General features: G+C 38.7%; 1 protein-coding gene and 1 long non-coding RNA gene across 3 annotated transcripts in view; one reads left to right on the forward strand and one right to left on the reverse strand.

Annotated features, from left to right (window-relative positions):
• LOC131256747 (beta-adaptin-like protein A) overlaps positions 1-8294 on the forward strand; it is a 32730-nt gene extending 24436 nt beyond the window's left edge. The window contains exons 8-11 of the mRNA XM_058257776.1: positions 5382-5492; positions 5596-5772; positions 6036-6485; positions 7716-8294. Of these exons, the coding sequence (XP_058113759.1) occupies positions 5382-5492; positions 5596-5772; positions 6036-6485; positions 7716-8009 (1032 nt within the window). The 3' untranslated portion in view covers positions 8010-8294. The remainder of the gene's footprint in view (positions 1-5381; positions 5493-5595; positions 5773-6035; positions 6486-7715) is intronic.
• A 1215-nt stretch (positions 8295-9509) lies between these two features.
• LOC131218422 (uncharacterized) lies at positions 9510-12374 on the reverse strand. 2 transcript variants are annotated; one of them, XR_009157768.1, is made up of 3 exons: positions 11879-12191; positions 10131-10283; positions 9510-9624 (listed from the first exon to the last, which is right to left on the reverse strand). It is a non-coding gene; the product is annotated as an uncharacterized LOC131218422 (long non-coding RNA). The 2 variants fall into 2 exon arrangements; XR_009157748.1 differs by lacking the exon at positions 9510-9624 and having other exon boundaries at positions 10029-10283; positions 11879-12374.
• Positions 12375-21329: the final 8955 nt, after the last annotated feature.

Genomic DNA, 21329 nt, shown 5'->3' on the forward strand with positions numbered 1-21329 from the left:
TTGAGTTGTCTAGGTTAGAAATAGAACGGCTTTGCGGGAATGGTGATTGACTAGTGGTCCTCCTTTGTGATTTAGGGGTGTGTAGGATTTTTTTGCTATTCCAGAAATTAAAGATGCTCAATAAAGAAATCTATAGATGGAGGAAAGAGGCATTAGAGGGCCGAGGGGAGGAGACGATAAAAATTCTATGACAAATACTGGCCCTCGATATGAAAGAAGAGTCGTTAGATTTATCAAAAGAAGAGATGGCATGGCGGCAAGTGCACCGCTCTAAATACAATGTTAGATTGCAAGAGGAAATCAAATGGCGACAACTTTCGCGGTCTCTTTGGTTGAAAGAAGGCCATAAAAACACAATTCTTCCATGCTATGGCAAGTGTGAGGGCAAGGGTAAACAAGATAAAGTCTATTATGGTGAAAGGGGGAAAGAATGGAGGGAAAGACAAAAGTATGTGCTTCTATAGTAGAGTTCTATAGAAAAACCTCCTTTCACAAGAAGAGTAGAAAAGGCCGCCACTTGATAATTTGTCCTTTGCATCTATCTCATCATAAGTGGTGAACGATCTGGAAAAAAACATTCAATGAGGAAGAAGTAAGCGGCGGAAGAATTGGGTAGTAACAAAGCTCTCGGGCATGATGGTTTTACGATTGCGTTCTATGACGTTCTATCAAAAGTTTTGGGAATTAATTGGTAAAGAGGGATGTGATGGGGTTCATTAATGGATTCTGTGAGAAAGGAATCATTGTGTTGAAGTTAGGGGATACATTTATAGCGGTAATACCTAAAAAAGAAGATGCTGAAAGTCAACGTGACTTCAGACCCATTAGTTTACTGGGTCGTCCAAATAAGATATTGCCCAAGATGCTTGCCTCTAGATTTCGCATGGTGTTGGGTGAGGTAATTTCAGACTCACATGGGGCTTTTGTCTCAGGGAGATGATGGATAAATTTTTAGTGGTAAATGAGTGTATAGACTCGTGTAATAGGAGAGGGTCGAAAGGATTGGTTTGCAAGCTTGATATCAAAAAAGCTTATGATCACATGGATTGGGATTTCTTGGATTATATGCTAGCAAGGTTGGGGTGTGGGGCTAAATGGCGATGCTGGATGCAAAAGTGTGTGAAATCGGCAAAGTTCTCAATTCTAGTTAACGGATCCCCAAATGGTTTCTTCTTAGCTTTAAGAGGTCTACTTCAAGGGTATCCTCTCTCCCCATATTTATTTGTAGTTGATATGCAGGCTTTGAGTAGATTGTTAGATAGAGTGGTGGAGGTGGGTTTGATGAAAGGTTTTAGAGTGGATAGTTCATATTTCCAAATCTCTCATTTGTAGTACGTTGATGATACATTATTATTTTCCGAGGCAAGTGTTCTAAATGTTGAAAATCTTCGAGTGATTATTGTCAGCGTTGATGTGGTTTCGGATCTAAAAGTAAATTTTAGCAAAAGAGAAATACTGAGGGTGGGAATTCCCAAGGAGTCGAACATGTATTCTTCTATATTTGGTTGGTTGTAAGGAGGTATCCTTTCCTGTGTTATATATGGGGCTTTCGCTTTGTGTTGGTAAATCGTCAAAACATCTATGGGATAAAGTAATCGAAAGGATTGAAAGGAGGTTGTCTCAATGGAATAATCGATATTCATCTTTGAGTGGGAGAATAACTTTGATCAAAATGACAATGTCTATTCTCCCATTATTCATCGTTTAGGAAGTTGGAGGATATGAATTTTGCTCTATTGGGGAAATGGGTTTGGAGGTTTGGGGTAGAAGTGGATTCTTATTGGAGAAGGGTGACAGTTAGGAAATATGGGGTGGTGGATTAGGTCGTTATCGCTGTACAAGTCATCATATTTATGAAAATCCATGGCGTCTTTAAAACAAAAAGTCTAGGAAAGGGTTGGGTTCTTGTTTGGGGATGGGAAAAGCATAAGATTTTGGGAAGATAAGTGGGTAGGGAGGCAAAGGTTGAGTGACTCGTTTCCACGGTTGACGTGGCTTTAGCTTTAGATGGATCTTAGAGTGGCCAAGTGCTTTTCCATTGTAGGAGGGGAGGTAGTATGGGCCCCGCTATGTAGAAGTAATTTGGCAAATGAAGAATTTGAAGAGTTTATCAGTTTGCTTCATTTGCTACCCAAGGTGATTCTAAAAGTTTCAGAATCTGACTCGATGGTGTGGGTTAAAGAAAAATCCGGTAAATTCTTGGTGAAATCCCTATATATGCTCTTAAGTGGGGAGGCCTCTATTGTCATGGTTTGTTTGATGATGTTTGGTTAGCGATCTGGTGCTCCTCCAAGGTGGCGGTGTTCACATGGCTAGTAGGGAGGAAGAAGGTGTTAACGGTGGATAATCTTCACAGAAGAAGTTTGATCTTGCTGAATGCTTGCCTGTTATGTCTTTGTGACGAGGTAATGGTGGATCATCTTTTTATCAATTGCCTATTTGCGAGAGAAATTTGGGATAACTTCTTCAATTTATTTGGAGTTGCATGGGTGTTGCCGAGATCTATTGATAATTTCCTTTGATGTGGCAGGGCGCGGGTATAGGGAATATCGGGAGGAAATTTTGGCAACTAAGCTTGTTAGCAGGCTTCTGGGCCTTGTGGTTTGAGAGGAATGATCAATGCTTCAGGAATCGTAAGGGGCATGTTCTCGAGGTTCTCCGTAGGGCTAATTCTCACGTGACAAAGTGGGCGCTAGCATCAAATATTATTACTCAATTTCCAGAATGTTGGCGGGATTAGTAAATCTTTTTGTTTTCTATACTTGTAAATTTGCGGTTTAGGCCCTTCTAGGAATACAATTATCAAAGTTCAAAAAATTTGTTTTGTTAAAAACTTACCAGTAGTCTGTTTTGTTTGCATTCCCCTGGGGAAACTAATTTGTTCCATTAAAACTTATGGGCAGTTTATTTTCTTTTGCATTGCTGTGGTCGCTTTCCAACCACTGGCCCAATCTATGAAATTTGCTCTAATTCAATCTTTAAAACCTTCATGGGGACGACAATGTCCCTAAAAATTTAAATTGACACGTGGGATAGTATCATTTATCTATGCTGTTCATTCATTCCATACAACTAGGGGCAGGCCAAGATGCAAAAATCATGCTGATTGAATTATGCCAACCGAGGTTGGCCATTTTATCATAACCATACCTTTTAACAAGCCATCTATTGGGTGACTAGCATCATCTAAATGCTTCTTTGGAATCATAACCAATCCATGGTGGAGCCTATTGAATATATGTTTCAAGATGATGGTTAGACGACCTACTTTGTTTCTCTGCTCATTTTTGACTATCCAATTTCACTTTATTGATTGGATGGTTAGGACTGTTTGATTGGTGAGAAAGTTTGCATCATGGCTTGCCAATAGTGTTATGGAACGAGTGGACAGTTCAGATTGATGATTTGTTGTCCCACGTGCCATTTAGAAGCTGTGGAGGATGTTGCTAATGGGCCCACGGAAGTGGGGTTGCTAGCATTCCCGTACACAAATTTTTTTAATTACTATTTTAAGCGCATCTCTAAACTTGATAATCTCAACTGATTTCCTATTGAACTTCATGTTTTTCATCATAATGCAAATAGCCTTAAGGAAATGCATGATGAAGTCTTTTGTTCTCTTCATTACTTTCTCCGAGTATTCTATCACTTACTTCCAAATGCCCATGGACAGATTCTCCATGAATCACGCTCCCTATCGCCAAATGGGCCTCTTGACCAACGTCAATCAAATTCTCTATTTTAGTTGGAAATACATAGCTTGCTAATTTCCCTATGTTTTCCATTCTGAATTTTGCGATCCGGATTATGTGTCATTTGTGATTCAGATTCGCTATTTTATCAAGCCAAGATTATGTTTCTATTCTCTTACTGTTGGTTAAATTGTCTCCCGCTTGGTACATGAGTTGGTAGAGAGTGTAGTGTGTGAATGATCCAGGGTTCAATCCCTGGTGGTGTTACCTTTCAAAAAAAAAAACATGTAATGTAAATTTGTATTCAGAGAGTAAAGATTTATGCTGTAGAATAGGTAGAATATACTATGCGCTCAGGATATATAATAATAACATTCATCATTTCATATATTTAAATTGCAATATGAATTCATGTACATAACTATATTGCATACGCTTAGTTTATGTACTGGAGTGACCCAGATTATAAATCTCAGAGTACCATATTTTCGAGGAAGTAGTGCACTTGTACCTATGCCTGTACAACGTACCTAAATGACACGTGATACAGGTAAACTTGCCCTAAAGAAGTTAAGAAAGCACTCTAAACCCACAAGGTCATTGAACAATGGATAATAGAGGATACAATGCTTCTTTTACAGATCCACAAATCATGCACATATTTGCAAGCCCAATCTTCCTGTTTTTGAAGTGGGCCTCGAGTGATGGTTCTTATCAATTGATTCCGCCAACCCTTGGAGGATTGGAGCTCCCACACTGTCAGCACAAGGTGAAGGTAGTCCCTGCACAAGCAAGCATTAAAGAGAAAGGCGTGGTTGAGAAGTATCCTTGTCAAGTCCCATAATCAAACTCATTTATCTATATCAGAACATAAGAATAGACAGACTTTGTCTAGTGTACTAAAAAGTGCAACTAGACAACCTGTCTCCAAGGTCCCAACCATCCCACGCCAAAAGACTTGTATACATTATGGTTGTGGATAGGTTTTATTTTATTTTTTAGAAAGATCATAGTTCCATTATAATGTGAAAATTCTGGGTTAAGAGGAGCTAGTCATTTGGCCTAAGTCTGGGAACTGGTGGTTGAGAGTGGTGACTGGAGCAGGAGGTTGCCTTGAGCTGAATTTTGATGTTAACCTGTATGGGAACATGGGGCAGGCATGGGTGGGTATGTGAAATGAGAAGGGGGAAATGAAGGTTGACTCTGTAGGTTGCCTATGAAGATTAACAAAGTGGAGGCTATAGTTCAAATAGGGAATGGAACTTTTGCAAGTGCTAACATGGAGTGTACTGACATGTGTGTGTACCAACAAGCTAACCCGAAAAAAAAAAAAAAAAAACTTGTGCAAGTCTTTGTCGAGTCTTCTGATTGTTGAGGATAAATTTTCTTTCTGTGATTTGCCAAACCCCAATTTTCTGGGACAAGTCTATTCTAACTGTGGCGGCGGCAGCAGTGACACAGTGGTGGTTGTGTTGGTGATGATGATGATGAGATTTTACACTCATTGGTGTTATTTTTATTTTTATTATATATATATATTATTTTTTTTTTCTTTCTATCATATCTTGACTGACACACTGCCCACAGAATGTCCCAAGAATGTCCCTCTTGTCTCACTCTTATATCTTTTAAATAATATGTGCCAACTGCTTCGTATGTTTGCCAACTAATAAATTTGTTGTTGTGCAGGTCCGTCTACATCTTCTCACTGCAGCATTGAAGTGTTTTTTCAGAAGGCCACCTGAGACTCAAAAGGGCTTGGGAGCTGCATTGGCTGCTGGTCTTGCTGATTCTCACCAGGTTTGGATTCATTCATTTACACATCAAAACGTGAAAAAAATGTCTTGTAGATTGCATTACAATTTGTACACAGATCTTCTACTAATAAACTGGTTTATTGCAGGATGTTCATGATAGAGCCTTGTTCTACTACAGGCTTTTACAATACGATGTAGCCGTAGCAGAACGTGTTGTTGACCCTCCCAAGCAAGCAGTTTCAGTCTTTGCTGATACACAGAGCAGTGAAGTCAAAGATCGCATATTTGATGAATTTAACAGCCTCTCTGTTGTATATCAGAAGGTGGCATTCTCCTCCCACAATTTTATTGGATAATAAAATCCTCAGTATTGCTCGTTGGTTGCCTTTTCCTTTTTCTCCCTTTTATGTTTGCTCATCTTCGAACCTTTCTTATGAAGTTCATCATTCAGGAAGGGAAAAAAAAATCTTATGTAGTTTTCGAGTTCTCTGCTGAACCCAATTAATTGGGATAAGGCTTAGATGATGATGATAATGAGTTTTGAAGTTTCCTTACTCATCTAACTGAAAATTTACAAAACTTGCAGCCCTCTTACATGTTTACTGACAAGGAACACCGTGGTCCGTTTGAATTTTCGGAAGAACTTGGAGGTTTGTCGGTAGGAGCCGAATCCGAAGTTAACGTAATCCAAGCTCAAAGATTTGAAGCAAATGACAACGATCTGCTGTTAGGCACATCTGAGAAGGAAGAAATTAGAGTTCCTAGCAATAACGGTTCTGCATACAGTGCTCCTGACTTTGATGCTTCTTCTGCATCTCTGGCCACTATGCAGACGCCATCTCAAACAGCATATTCAAGCTCCACTTTACTGACTTACGCACCACAAACCAGCTCAGGCATTGATGATCTACTGGGTTTGGGTCTACCTGCTCCTGCTGCCCCTTCGCTGCCTCTGTTGAAGCTTAATGCAAAACCAGTCCTCGATCCAAGCTCTTTTCAGAGGAAATGGGGCCAACTGCCAATATCTTTGTCACAGGTTTGTTTCATCTGCATATTGCATGATATTAGGGCCTGTTTGAAATGACTGTGAAATGTGGGTGGGATGTCTGCCCTCCTGTCTGAAATGAGAACGAATTTATGAAGGGTCCAACCTTTTTTTATTATCCCAGTCTCATACTGGGTTGCATTTTGTGATGGGAGCCTCGAGCATATCCTGCCTGGCTTAACTTCCGTATAATGCGCACGGGTTGCATTTGTGATAGTTGAAGTTTCATGGTTCTCTTGATCTCACTCTATAAAGTCAAAGGCGAGGATGGGGTGGGTTAGGGGCATGCTCATGGATGAGGTACACTTCTTTACTAGATAGGGTGGTGCAGCAGGGTAGCACGCAAGTACGCACTCATGTTTTTCATCTCTTCCCAAAAGTAGCTCTGGTTGCTTTTGAATCGATTGTGAGTCAGCCTATTGATAACAATAAAATAATGCGAGTAGTCACTGAGATGAAGAATTTTCTACTTCTGCTCTACATGCTGAATCATTGATGATGAGACACTGGCTCAAATAATCTCTTAGTTATCTTGAGCGGTACTCTTGAGCTATTTCCAAAAGAAAAAAGGGGTGAAGCTTAGGATTGCTGATCCCACACGGACCTAGGCATTCACCCCTACATGCAGGCATGCTTGACCATATGCACCACATCTAAGCTGCTCATGAGGTGACTGCACAGTGTAGATGGTCTGGACCAGCAATATGGTGGATTGCCGGTTGCTCATCAGGTGGGCCACACATAAAAAAAATGGAGCAAAAGAAAGGGGGTCGAGACTGTTCATAATTTAATATACACATGGTGACCACCTGATGATTGGGACTGACCTGATTCTTTGGCTAGGTCATCTACATTCTGGGGCCCACCTGATGAGTGGCTCACCAATGATGCAATGTTGGCATGTACAACTGCTTGAAGGTGTGCGTGTGGGATTTGGAAACTTTTGCCATTCCTTGGGTAGATACATGAACCTTCTACTTGGTGTGTGCCTCCAGCTTTTGAATCCTGCGAGTGTATATATGCAAGTTATGTAATAGGTTTTTTCCCCAAGTTTTTGTGGATGCTCCCATTAGTCCTTGCATTTTGCCTCTTGTGGTAATTAACATATTTCCAAGTGATGGTACATTATTTAGTTATTAGTCATCCTAGTGCCTCCCAGCATGCTGTTTGTTTCTTGCTATTAGACTATGCAAATGATTAGAACAACACCTTGGGTTGCAGGACGGCTCCATAAGCCCTCTAGGAGTTGCAGCTTTGACAACACCTCAAGTCCTGCTCCGGCACATGCAAGGCCACTCCATCCAGTGCATCGCCTCGGGGGGTCAAGCCCCAAACTTCAAGTTCTTCTTCTTCGCACAGAAGGCGGACGATTCAGCTTCATTCTTCCTCGTGGAATGTCTCATCAACACGTCTTTGGGCAAGGCACAGATAAAGGTCAAAGCCGACGATGGGAATGCGTCTGAGGCTTTCACTGCTTTGTTCAGATCAGCGTTATCTGAATTCGGTACATCTTGATTGTTCTTATACCCTTGTGGGGATTTGGTGAGAGAATAGCCGATGCTTGTTGTCTCGATTCCCTTTTTCCATGCGTCTGCTTGATGTTACGGCCCTCTTCTCTTGAATGGAAATTACTGATCCTGTTTTACCACAAAGGGACAAGTAGAAAGAATGTATGGTCATTTTTGTATTTTTTCTTAAATGGAGCTATTGTATTTAAAAAAAGAAAAAAAGAAAAAGAAATTACCTATGTAGATTGAGCAGGTAGGGGAAAATAAATAAATAGACGCTAGTGCTTGCATTCGTTTGTTGCATCTCTCTTCATTTATGGGTGTTTAACCGAATGAAATGTCAGTACTCAGTTTTGTGAAGTAACATGCACCTTGACTCATGCAGCTCCACATGTGGCCCAGCGTCGCATGAGGGGGTTGTATCAGGTGGGCCTCGTCCATTAGATGAATTGGCCCAAAATGAGGCTCGTCAACTCAACAATGCATTTGACCCAGCAGTAGATTCTGCGTATGCCCACCTAATGTATTTTGTTCAGTGGAGAGAAAATGTACAAGTATTTTGTTCTAAGGGCAGTCAGTAGATTAGGCAGTGGTGAACCTATATCCTGACCCGCCCAAGGGGCTTGGGTTTGAGGTTGGGTACCATGGCTCAGTGGAAGACAGAGTGCATTTCAACACTGTAGTCATAGGTACGAGTGCCCACGTGGGGTGTGTGTAAAAAATTTCAGGTAAGAAATGCCCACGAATGCCATGTAGACTTGAAGTTAATCACTTCAACTTAATAAGTCGAAACCACGATAAGTTACTTGAGGCATAAGTAGCTTATCTTAAGTAACTTTCAATCCAAACACCCCCTAATTGAGCTGAATGGGTCACTTGGTTTTCTGAAAAGGGATAGGTTCGCTGCAAAGACAGATGCTAGTCCTCCACCGTCCCTAAATTTTGAGAATCCAATGAATGCAATGGTGTGATCCAACCTTTGATTTTGTTTTCATTTTCAAAATATTTTTGATCAGATGAATCAATGTGCAGGAAAATGGTTAGTCTGTACTGATTATATTAGAAAAGGTCCGATCAATGATCTAGATTGTCCATCATTTTGAGCCTACCTATGATTGCCATTTTTGCTAAAAATCACCTTGATCAGATGGTCCAAAACAATCTAATCTAAGGCTAGGAAATGAATGGTCTATATTGGTTATATTAGAGAAGGTAGGTTCCAACATTAATTTGGATGTTACATGATGTGGGACCACCTTTGATTACTATTCCTCCCAAGCGGCTTTGATACGATGAAAATGGATTATTCAAATTGTTACATGATGTGGTGCTCACATTATATATATATATATATATATATATATATATATATATATATATATATATATATATATATATATATATATATATATATATATATGGGAAAAGGTACTATACGCTCGACCTTACGGTAGCACTCCGTAAGGTCGACTGGTGGCAGCACGTTGAACATTGGATTTGAGTCACTCTGAGGGCCATTTTCTTGATCTTGTTCATAGCAGAGAATTGCTTCATGCGACTTAGAACTGCAGAATCAAGAGGCTTATCAGGAGCTATACCATCAACTTGAACCCATGGATGGCCTGCAAGAAAACCAACTATACATTAAGCACAGGCAGAAAAAAGAAAAGGACCATCCAGTTTACTAGGAAGGATATAATTTCCAATCTACCCAAAATGACATAACTATCCATAATTTCTGTAAATGGACAAGAGGCCACATGAATTTCTATAGAGAAATATTTCAAGGCAGTCAAATGGAAGCACGCGTCGCCTATCTATTTGCGAGTATAGCTGCAAGATTGTAATGATGATTTTCTGTTTGCCTTGTTAAGGCATAATGACCAGGGCTTATAAGTTATACAGTTTCATTATCCTTAAATAGTGTGCCAACTATGGGAAATTTCTGAAGACCACTAAATTTTCTAGATTATGGACAGTGAGAAGCATGTCCATCATTGGAAGATAACAAAACAGAACGAGAATAGAGAAGTATTTTTGCACTAATAAACAAAACCATAAATATTTCACCACTTTCAAGATCTCTAAATTATAAAACATGATATAGCTATATAAAAAAAACACTCACACAGAACTTGATGGGCGGTCAGCTGCTTTTTTGGGTCTCTAATAAGCATTCTCCATGCTAAATCTTTTGCACTCTCAGAGATACTAGGCCATGGATTGGATGAAAACTCAAGGTCCCCATTCAAAACCTGTTCAAATATTCCTTACTCGGATTCTGGATCATCATAGAGAACTGGAAAACAAAGTCAGCCATTGTTGATAGAATCACCCAAAAACTTGACTCCATATTCATCTGGGTCAAGTTGACTCAAAGACTCAACTTGACTCGACTCAATAGTTAATAAATATAAATCAAAACTTCTAGAAATACTAAGGAATATTTTAAATAATTGCATATCATGTAAGTATTGAAAATTTTGAAATAAGAAATGAAAGTCATACTAAGGTTGCTGGTAGCGAGTGTCTTCCTGATATAAAAGTGCATTTGGTGGCAACTTCTTTTTTCAAAGTAGAAGCCATTCTATACTTTAGAATACTTTCTACTCTGTAAGAGAAGCTGCAAGAAGTAGCTTCTGGTGGTGTTATCAAATTTCCTATAAAAGCAGCTTTTAGGTGTTGTAGTTCCCTTACAGTTCAAGTGACTAACATATGTATATGGACTTTTTTTTGTTTGCTACTTTTTTTGTTTTGAACATGGAACCAAAGCTCCTGTAACCAAGTTGACTTTTGTTTTTTTTTTTTTTACTTTTTCTTTTTTGAACATGGAACCAAAGCTCCTATAACCAAGTTGACTCTGTTTCACTTGACAGCAAAACAAGTTACCCCTCTGTTCTTTTTTTGCAGCTGAACCTCAGCCAGAAGTATATATGACTGAATACTGATTTATGGTTAGTTTTGCCTCCCTATTTGGACTTCTAGATCTTACACCATTCATTTCTATCAGTTCCCCAACTGCTTGATCAGAAAGAGCATAACGCTGTGGGCCATGGCTAAATGGATTCAATAAACATACAGTTTATCAAGAAAATTCTGCATGATGAGCCGTCATCTGGCACTAAAACACAAAAGCTACCCCCAAACATACATTGCCCCACTTACAAACCCATTTGTATTTGTTTTTGTTTCTAAAAGAACAAAAAAAAACAAAAACAAAAACAAAAACAAATACAAATACAAATACAGGTACAATAAATAAATAAATAAACCAAAAAACCAAAAAACAGACATATAGCAACCATATTGGCCTGGTGTTCGAACCACAGAAATATACAGTGCTTTTTCGTTGGTGCTTAAGTGCATCCAACACCCTGTTGGACATGATTTGTGCTCGCCTCCACTGCCTTTGCATAGTACATTTGTTTTCTAGTCATAAGATGCATCAAAACAATTTTACTTTTTTAACTCCACCCTTACCTGTTATATGGCTGAAAAGGTTATGTACCACAGATAGTGGTACATGTGCTTGAAGGATGCCAATTCTCATTTGTATTGGCTGTTCACATAAACAATGGCCCACCTATTTTGTGGATTGGAATTGAGTTTTCAATTGGGCATTTACGGTATAGAACCCATGTGAGAGATGATAAGTATTAAATGTCCATATGAGACCCACCTTTTTATTAGCTGATCGTTCTAGTATTTGAACAGGGCTTATGGGCTTGCTGTTTGATATCTTCCCAAATCACTTCCCAAACCCAGAACCTGGATCTAGATCAGCCAGAGTCTGATCCATGCCCATACCCAAAACCTGATCCAGAGCATCTCAATCTGAAAAAAAAAAAAAAAAAACCAAAAAACAGAGCCAGTAACCTGTAACGCTCAATCCGAGGCTGCACAGCGTGGTGGTAGGGAATGAGGGAGAGAGGGGTGGAGGCGGTCGCAGCTGGTGGTACCGATTGAGGGAGAGAAGGAGTGACGACGGGTGGGTTGTCCCTACTTGTGGTGGTAGGGATTGAAGGAGGGAGAGAGAGGGTTGCACGGCCAGGGTTGCATTGAGAGAGAGAGTGAGAGAGAGAGAGAGAGAGAGAGAGAGAGAGAGGCTACACGGGGCGTCTGGTGACGGATTGAGGGAGAGAGGGCTGCTTGCAGAAGTTTAGGGAGAGAAAGAGGGCCAGACGGATAGGCTAAAACAACCTTTTAAGTGACCGTGTACGTGCTCGACATAACCATAACCGGTTTCCCCGGTTTTCTTCCTTCAATCCGCGCTTACATCTCAACCGTTGGTTTCAAAAACTCAAATCCGACGTTCAACGTGCTGCCACCAGTCGACCTTACGGAGTGCTACCGTAAGGTCGAGCGTATAGTACCTTTTCCCCATATATATATATATATATATATATATATATATATTTATATATATCTATATATATACACACATACATAGTAATACCCGAGCACCTTCTTATGTGAGCACCCGTGTGCACCTTTGCGCACATGCCATGGGCACATAATCTGAATGGTCCATGTCATACGGCACCCCCTAATAAGTTAAATTTTCGGCCTGTTCCAAAACTATAGTGGGCCATAGCAAAGAGAAATGAAAATCAAGGGAGGAAACTGTTTCCTTTTTCCATGGCCCACTAGCGTTTTGTATTACGCTGAAAATTGAGCTTGGGAGGTTTTAGGGCGTGCCGCATGACGTGGACCTTTCAGATTTTGTGCCTACAACATGTGCATGAGAAGGTGCACAGGTGAGCATTCCTCTCACTCCTCTCTCAAGCTGTATATTTATAGTCACGCTCACCTAGGCACTGAGCACCCATGGGCACCTTTGCACATGTACTATGGGCATAAATTCCAAACGGTCCATGCGATGCGGCACCTCATGAAACCCACGGAACCTAACTTTCAGCCTATCCGAAACTCTGGTGGGCCATAGAAAATAAAGAGGCAAATCAAGGGAAGTAACTGTTTCCTTTTGCCACGGCCCACGAAAGTTTTGGATTAGGCTAAAAGTTGTTGCCTAACGGTTTCATGTGGTGCCGCATCACGTGGACAGTTCGGATTTTGTACTCCACAGAAACGGTGTGAGCTCAGCATTTCACAATATACATAAATGTTTGTGTGTATGTATATGCGTGTGTAAAAAGAGTGGCTGGCATTATTATAACTATTTATTTCACACTAGCAGGATTCTTTTAAATTTAAATTTCAAGGCTCTTCGTATTTCGAGAACACAACTATTTACATTTTGAGAATGTCGTTTCATATTATGAGGGATGTTCTTTTATGGTAAGAAAATGTCTTTTTTATCTTTGTGACTTTTTCCATTTTAAAGTGATTTATTTTGGTATAAAAGTTCATAGATTTTTATTGTTAAATTAAATATTTTCTAATTAATTATAGAAAACAATAAGTTATATAATTAATTGGCTTTTTTAATGTGTTTCAACCAAATAATTTATGCCAAGACTCGTAGTCATTCTCTCCAAATTCAACATTATAGCAGAGTACACTCATTTTGATTCACATGTCATTGTAAGTTGAGAAGAGAGAAGATTAAACTCAAACAATCTCAATTATTGATCGGGCTAGAAGGCTAGAAGTGGTGTGATAAAATCTTATTTGAAATGCGGGATTAAATGATATAAAATTACATTAAGTAGAATTGTCACCATTGTCACACAAGGATTACATGTCTGAAAATACCATGGTATTTTGACAATTGAATCTTACATTTGAGATTAAATTCTTCTTTTGAAATAAAAAACTTTGTATTAAGTCAAATGTACATTTGGAAGACCATAGACTTATAATCAACGGACTAAATTTTACAACTAATGACAATCACATGTATGAATATACAACTAGATTGTCATGTATAAAACGTGTACAGGGAGCATATGGATGGACGGTGTGGATAAAACACATGCAAAACGCAGGGCCCACAAATGTAGTGGATTTTGAAATCGCGGTTGTATTTGTTGCTAGGATTGGATTATATGATATTTATACCTACTTAATCCCACCTTCCAAGCCCTAAACATCTAGACATAGAAATCATTCAAGCAATAAATCATCCCTGTCAAATTTTAACATTAGTTTATTTGCACAAGGTATTCTTTTAATCTTAGCTTTTATTGAATGCCTCAAGTTAATATCCCACCGGATTAATATTATCTTTCTAAGCTGCATAATTTCTAACATATACTAAAAATAATTCGATTAATGCTCAAAACTTTCCATCAAGTGTGGTATACTCAGGAATGCTCATCCTTCCTAATAATCACTAGAATCTAATGATCCTAACCATTCAATCAATGGCTACGAAAATGGACAATCCATATTGATTATAGTAGAAACGTTTGTTCAATGACATGGATCATCATGTGAAGCCTGCTTTTGATTAACTATCCCTCTGTAAAATCACTTTGATGGGATAATCATAACCATCCGATTCATTTGTAGGAAAATGAACGGTCCATTTGATACATCAGAAATGTCTGCTGAATTATATCAACAAACCATCATTGATTCCTTTTCCATCAATGATAAAGTTGATTGGATGATCCTAACGAGAGCGGATTAGGTGAGACCCTGGCCTCACCCAAGAGGGTGCAACCATTACCGTGGGGCCCACCTTTATGTACATATCATGTATCCACTCTGTCCATCCGTTTTTCCAGATCATTTTAAAGCATTATCCCAAAAATGAAGCAGATCCAATTATCAGGCAGACCATACCATAAGAAACAGTGGTGATTGATTGTCCTACCATTAAAAACTTCTTAGGGTGCACCTTAATGTTTCCGTAGTGTTTATTTACCATCCAACCTGTTGATAAGGTCACATAAGCCTCGATGAAGGGAAAAAACAAATATCAGCTTGATCCAAAACTTATGGTCCATTAATGATCAATCAACACTGTTTCCTATGGTATGGTCCACCTGATAATTCGATCTATTTCATTTTTCGCATAATCTCATAAAATAGTCTTAAAAAACAGATGGACGGCGTGGATACATAATATATACATCAAGATGGGCCTCACGGTAACTCAATGGTTAGGGCGGCAAGGTCTTGGGTGAGGCCGGGGTCTCACCTAATCCACTCTCGATCCTAACCACCGCATCAGTAGCTTGGAAAGGTTTTATGGATTATACGAGGAAAGATCTGACCATCGTCTATCATGTGGGCCAATGTCCATCATGTGGGGCCAACACTGATGGTCTATCCCTCTAAAAGTTCACTTTGAACGGATGATGCTATCCCATTAATAGCTTGAAAATGGACGGTCCATGTTGGCTATACTGAAAAATATTATTTATCTTGACCATCCAGCGCGTGGAGCCCCCTTGATTGCTCATGGCTCACGAAAAATGCTTTGATCTGGTGGCCTGACGTGAAGGTGGGCCACACACCAGATATCACCGCAAGTAAAACAACTCCAATCATGCAGGTTGGTTGAGCGTGGAACTATACTCTTCTAGGCGTGCAGGCCACTCGACGGCGATGGCTTCGGAAGCCCAAAATGGGAGCGGATTAACTGAAACCTAACAACCTGACTGTGGGGCTCATAGTGATGGATATGCCTTAAATCCACACCGTCCAATCATTTTCAAATCTCATTTTAAGGCATATTACAAAAAATGAAGCATGCCCAAATCTTAGGTGGACCACACCACAGGAAACAGTCTTGATTAAATCCTCATCATTAAAAACTTAATGGAATCCACGATAATTTTTATTTATCATCCGACATGTTGATAAGGTCACAAAGGCCTATAGGAAGAGACCATACAAATATCATCTTGATTCAAAGCTTTTGTGGGCGACAAAAAGTTTTTAATAATCAATTACTAATGTTTCCTTTGCTATGGTCCATCTAAGATTTAGATCCCATTCATTTTATTTATTTTTATCATTCACACATATCAACATCGTGGATCTAGTCACATACATCAAGGTAGATCACACAGTCAGGGGTCCCATGCACCTCGGTGGATCCGGGAATACACGGAACCTGCGCCCGTCCAAAATCTACCGTCTAGATGGTGGCCCACCAATAGGGCAGTTCGGGGATCGGATTGGCTACTCCCCCTGACACCAGCCCCGTGGCTGGTGGTCGGTGCTCTGTGGGCCCCACCATGATGTACGTGTTTCATCCATTCCGTTCATCCATTTTTACAGATCATTTTAGGGATTGATACAAAAAATGACAGGGATATAAATCTTAGATGGGCCACACCACAGGACAAAAATAATGAATGGATATTCACAATTAAAATCCTCTTAAGACCCACTGTACTGTTTATTTGACATCCAATCTGTTGATTTGGTCATAAAGACCCAGATGAAGGGAAAAAATAAATATCAGCTTGATCCAAAACTTTTATGGTCCCCAAAACGTTTTTAATGGTCAAAATTCATTCAACACTGTTTCCTGTAATGTGGTCCACATGAGATTGAGATATAATTCATTTTTTAATAATATTGTAAAATGATAAATAAAAATAGATGGACGGCATGGATGATACACATACATCATGGTGGCCCCACAGAGCACCGACCACCATCCAATGGCTAGTGTCAGGGGAAGTAGCCAATACGTTCCTGCAGTTCGGTCCCTTGCTTGTTTGCGCCAAGACAAGGACTACTCACAAGCTCGTTTGCAGTTACGTTACGTCATCTGGCTTTTTGAAAAACTACAAATCGTCCACGGTGTTCCAACTAATGATGCACGCTTTCTATTTATTTTTTCGGATCATTTTATGCCATGAAACCAAAAAAATGAAAAACAAAATGGAGGTAAATCAAGATCTAAAATGGACCATATTGCTTAAAACAGTGTGGAATGAAGGACGGACCTCATTAGAAACTTCATTGGTACAAAAGTTATAAATTAAGCTGATATTTGTTTTTTTTTCTTCTCGTCTAGGCCTGTATGGCCTAATCAATCAGGTTGGATGTTAAAAATAAATAATTCATTGGGCAATAGGAGGTTTTTAATGGTGGACATCCATTTACTACCATTTGGTGTGATGTGGTTCCCTTGAGTTTTAGATCTGGCTCATTTTTTGGATCACACGCTAAAGTGATTTTAAAAAATGGATGGACAGCTGAGATAAAACAAATACATCATGATGGGCCCCACAAAGCACCGAGCTATTGGCAAACCTCGTCCGATTATCAGCTGTTCTCGCAAATGGTGGGCCATCGCTTTATCTTCCAGATATTTTTCCTCGCTTTGAGAAAGATTTTTACAAACGAAAATATCATAACAGCTGAGGCTACGGGGTTTCCATGTAATCTGTCTTCTATCTTTTCACGTTGCAATCGGGATGCTCAATCCAGACCTTCCATCCAGTGGCCTAGGGAGTGGATGGCCCACCGTTAAACAATCATGCCAATCCCATGATGCTAAGCTTCACATTTACCCAACCGGAAGGAAATCGTTGACCATTTGAGAAATGCTGTGGGAGGGTAGGCTGAGGAGAGTCTGAGGAAGCACGAGGAAAATGCAGCACACGTGTGAAGAAATTGTGCCATCAGATGATGAATCTGCCTTATTTTTGAACTCATCCCCTAAAATGAGCTGTTAAAATGCATGAACTGCGTGGATCAAACACATACATCATGGTGGGTCCCATAGAGATGATGGGACCCACCATGATGCAGCGCACATGTGTAGAGATTGTGCCATCAGATGATGGGCTATCTGCTTGAGCTTGGAATCTGCTTTATTTTTGGGCTCATGCCTTAAAATATATGAGCTGTTAAAACAAATGGACGGTGTGGATCAAACACATACATCATGGTGGGTCCCATAGAGATGATGTGCACGCAATTATGATCAATTTCCCACCTGAAATCACATTTGCTGAGGTGTATTTCAACTGCTATTTCACTTTCTTAAATATAGATAAGTAATCATAATTACATATTTACCACTATTTAAGGGGGTAAATGAAAAATTAAGCACCCACTAGATGTAAATACTTATTAATTTTGTAGTACTAACCATTCTTTTCCTTATAAGAAATGTAGATATGAGTGAAAATTAATATAAAGTGGTAAAATAAAATCAAAACCTAAAAATGTAAATAGTCACTTGGAAAGTTTATCACCTTGAATGGTTTTATTTAATTAAGGAAAAAAATGAATTGACTATTTATTCATTAATGGCTAACTCACATCCACATACCCTCCAAAAGTTCCTTTCACAAATGGAGAGCCAAGAGGGTAGAACTTTCATGAGATTTATCATCTCCATGAGCTATCTTGCTTCAATTTAACCATAGAATCCAAAAATCATAATCCTCTAAAACTCAAGTCACATCATAGGAAGCTGTTGGGATGGAACCCATTATTAATTTTATGAAGAGCTTACTATAATGTTCATATACCATCTAATTCATTCATCTTATGTTTCTTATCATACTGAAAGAATTATTCAAAAATCAAGGTATGTAAAAACTTAGGTGGGCCATTTTATATGAGTCTAGAGGTTTTAATATAATTTTATAGAGTGACTCACTTAGAGTTGAATTAACCTGATTTTTTAAGGCCAATCAAGGAATGCTTTACATCAATTTTATGCATGTCAAGTCGTCTATCCCATGTTAGTGAAAGTAACTAGTGGGCACCTATTGAGGTATCAAGTGATTTACTTAATGGTTCTCGGCTTAATTCTACCTTGTTTTGGTTAGCTGGCTCTGCAAAAGGGCATGTTCAGGTTCCCCTTAGAACTGAGTTAATCTAATTTTACTTAACATTAATTAAAAATTAGATATCATAATTCATTTAAAATTGTTGGTTATATTTTTAATTAATTATGAGAAAAATTGACCTCTATTACATAATTACAAATGAATAAAACAGGATAAAACACATATCATGGTGGGCCTTATAACACCCAACATCACTAAGCTGGGAGGGTGGATTGCATACTCAGAGTAAACTCTATGGGGCCCACCATGTTGTATATGTCTTATCCGTACTGTCCTTTTGTTTTATCTACTCAATTTTGGGTATGAGCCTAAAATTGAAGCATATCCAAAGCCCAAGTGATTTCCACCTTTTGAAATCTTCCTAAGACTTAGAGTAGTGTTTATTTGTCACCCATCCTATTCATAAGGCCATACAGGCATGTGTGAAGGGAAAACACAAACATCAGCTTGATACAAAACTTTTGTTGCCCAGGAGAAATTTTCAATGATAGGTGTTCAATTCCTACTGTTCTTATGGTGTGGTCCACTTGGATATGCTTCAAAATTTGGGTACCTACGCCAAAATGAGTTGATAAAATAGATGGATGGAAGACGTACATCAGGCTCATAGTGTTTATTCACTCATAGGCGAAGTGGAATCATAGTCTGCGGATTACTTGAAATCATAGTCCAGTATTAGGGGGAAATTGGATTCGGTGGTGACCCCTCCACTACCAACCTTCCTGTTGGAAAAGCTTTGTGGGCCTTACCATGATGTGTATGTTTTATCCACGATGTCTATCCATTTTTTCATGTCATTTTAGGGCACGAGTTTGAAAATGAGGCAAATCCAAAGCTAAAGTGGACCACCGTTGAGATAATGGCGCCATGTGTTTAAACCTTCTTAGGGTCCACCATGACATTTATTTTCCATCCAACTGATTTACAAAGTCATGTAAACTTAAATGAAGGGAAAACACAAAATTCAGCTTGGTCTAAAACTTCTGCTAGTGGGTGATCAATTCCCACATGCTCATGACTTAAAATGATATGACAAAATGCATGGCCACCAGGGATGAAATAGAAGAGTCCTACTAACAACATAGGGACGGCCCTATTTACTGAAACTAACCAACCAGCTCTTTCATCTTCCTCTAAGCCCACCCTTTTTATTGAGCATGTGAACGTTTCTTTTCTAAATGTCATTTATGAAATTGGAAGTGAACAACTTTGAGTAAAGGTGTTATCATGTCGTTTATTCCAAAAAGGTGGTATGTACATTTCAAAAAGAAAAGAAATAATTAAAATGAAAATTCTTTTTAAATCCAATTCTAGTATTCTGTAGTTTCTTAAAGAAAAATTCATTTTTGAATGAACACATACATAATAGTGGGGCTCACATAGCTTTTCCAAGACACATGTGAAGCCAAGTCCATCAGTGCAGGACCCTTCACAAAGGTACCCTCGTGGACTGGTCAATGATGGTCCTGTGTTTGGGTAAAAATGATAGCAGCCATTTGAAAAGAATCAAACTTATATAGTTTAACATTTTGCAATGTTTATTTGTCCACTGATCTAAATCATAGAAAATATAATTTTCCCATTCCATATATATGGAGCATTGGGTAAAAATATAGTGTTTTTTTTTTTTTTTTTTATATTAGTTATGAAAAAGACAAGCTAAAAATGATTGATTTTTTGCTTTGTTTGGCAAACACAACGGTTCATATGAGATGTTTTTAAACTCTATTTATTTTAAAATTAAAATTAAATGTACATTGTACTATCCGTCAGTCATTTACTAATCTAACCACTTTTTTACTAATTTATATTGATTTAGATCGCACACTATTTTATTTCTCATGTGTTTGATTTATGATTGATTTAAGGTGGGCTCATCTTTTAGATTATTTAATTTTTAGTTTTACTTTGTGGTGGGGTGACAATGGGCTTGGTTGTTTGACAAGCTCGACCATTTGGACTTGGGCCTGACATGCATGGCTTGATCAAACTTTCTAGTGATTCTTGGGCTTGAGTTATTTTAGCCTGACCTAGCATAGCCTGAATTGGCTGGGCTTAAGATATTCCAATCCCCGGCTAATCAGTTCAAGCATGTTGAATGCAGATCATTAACTTTGTTCTTTTTAAGTGTTTTTTTTTTTTTTTTTTTCTTTTTTCTGTGTATTTGTGTATATCACTTAATTAGTAGATAGATTAGGAATATTCAGGTACAAACACAAGGATTTCATCCATTTTCAAGGCGAGTTTGGTTGGCCTGAGTCCAACTATTTTTTTTGGGCTTGGTCTTGTTTTGCAAGGCCCATGTCAGCCTTGTGTAGAGCTTTGGGCATTAGGCTTTAAGCATTTAGCTGGGACGGGTCCAAATCGACCCGACCCATTGCCACCCTTTGTGTGTATTTAGGGGGAAGTGAGAGAAACATAAAAGTAAATAAAAAGAAAAATCACTATTAGTGGGTTAAAAAATAACTAATTTTAGGCTTCTTCTTTTTTTTTTTTTGGTTAAAATATTAACTATGGAAAAACTTTTTCACATTTCATTGCTTAACCAACATGGTTAAAAAAACAAAATAATTAGTTTTTATTTATTTATT

Source organism: Magnolia sinica, chromosome 1, assembly GCF_029962835.1.
Source record: "Magnolia sinica isolate HGM2019 chromosome 1, MsV1, whole genome shotgun sequence".
Lineage (NCBI taxonomy): Eukaryota > Viridiplantae > Streptophyta > Magnoliopsida > Magnoliales > Magnoliaceae > Magnolia > Magnolia sinica.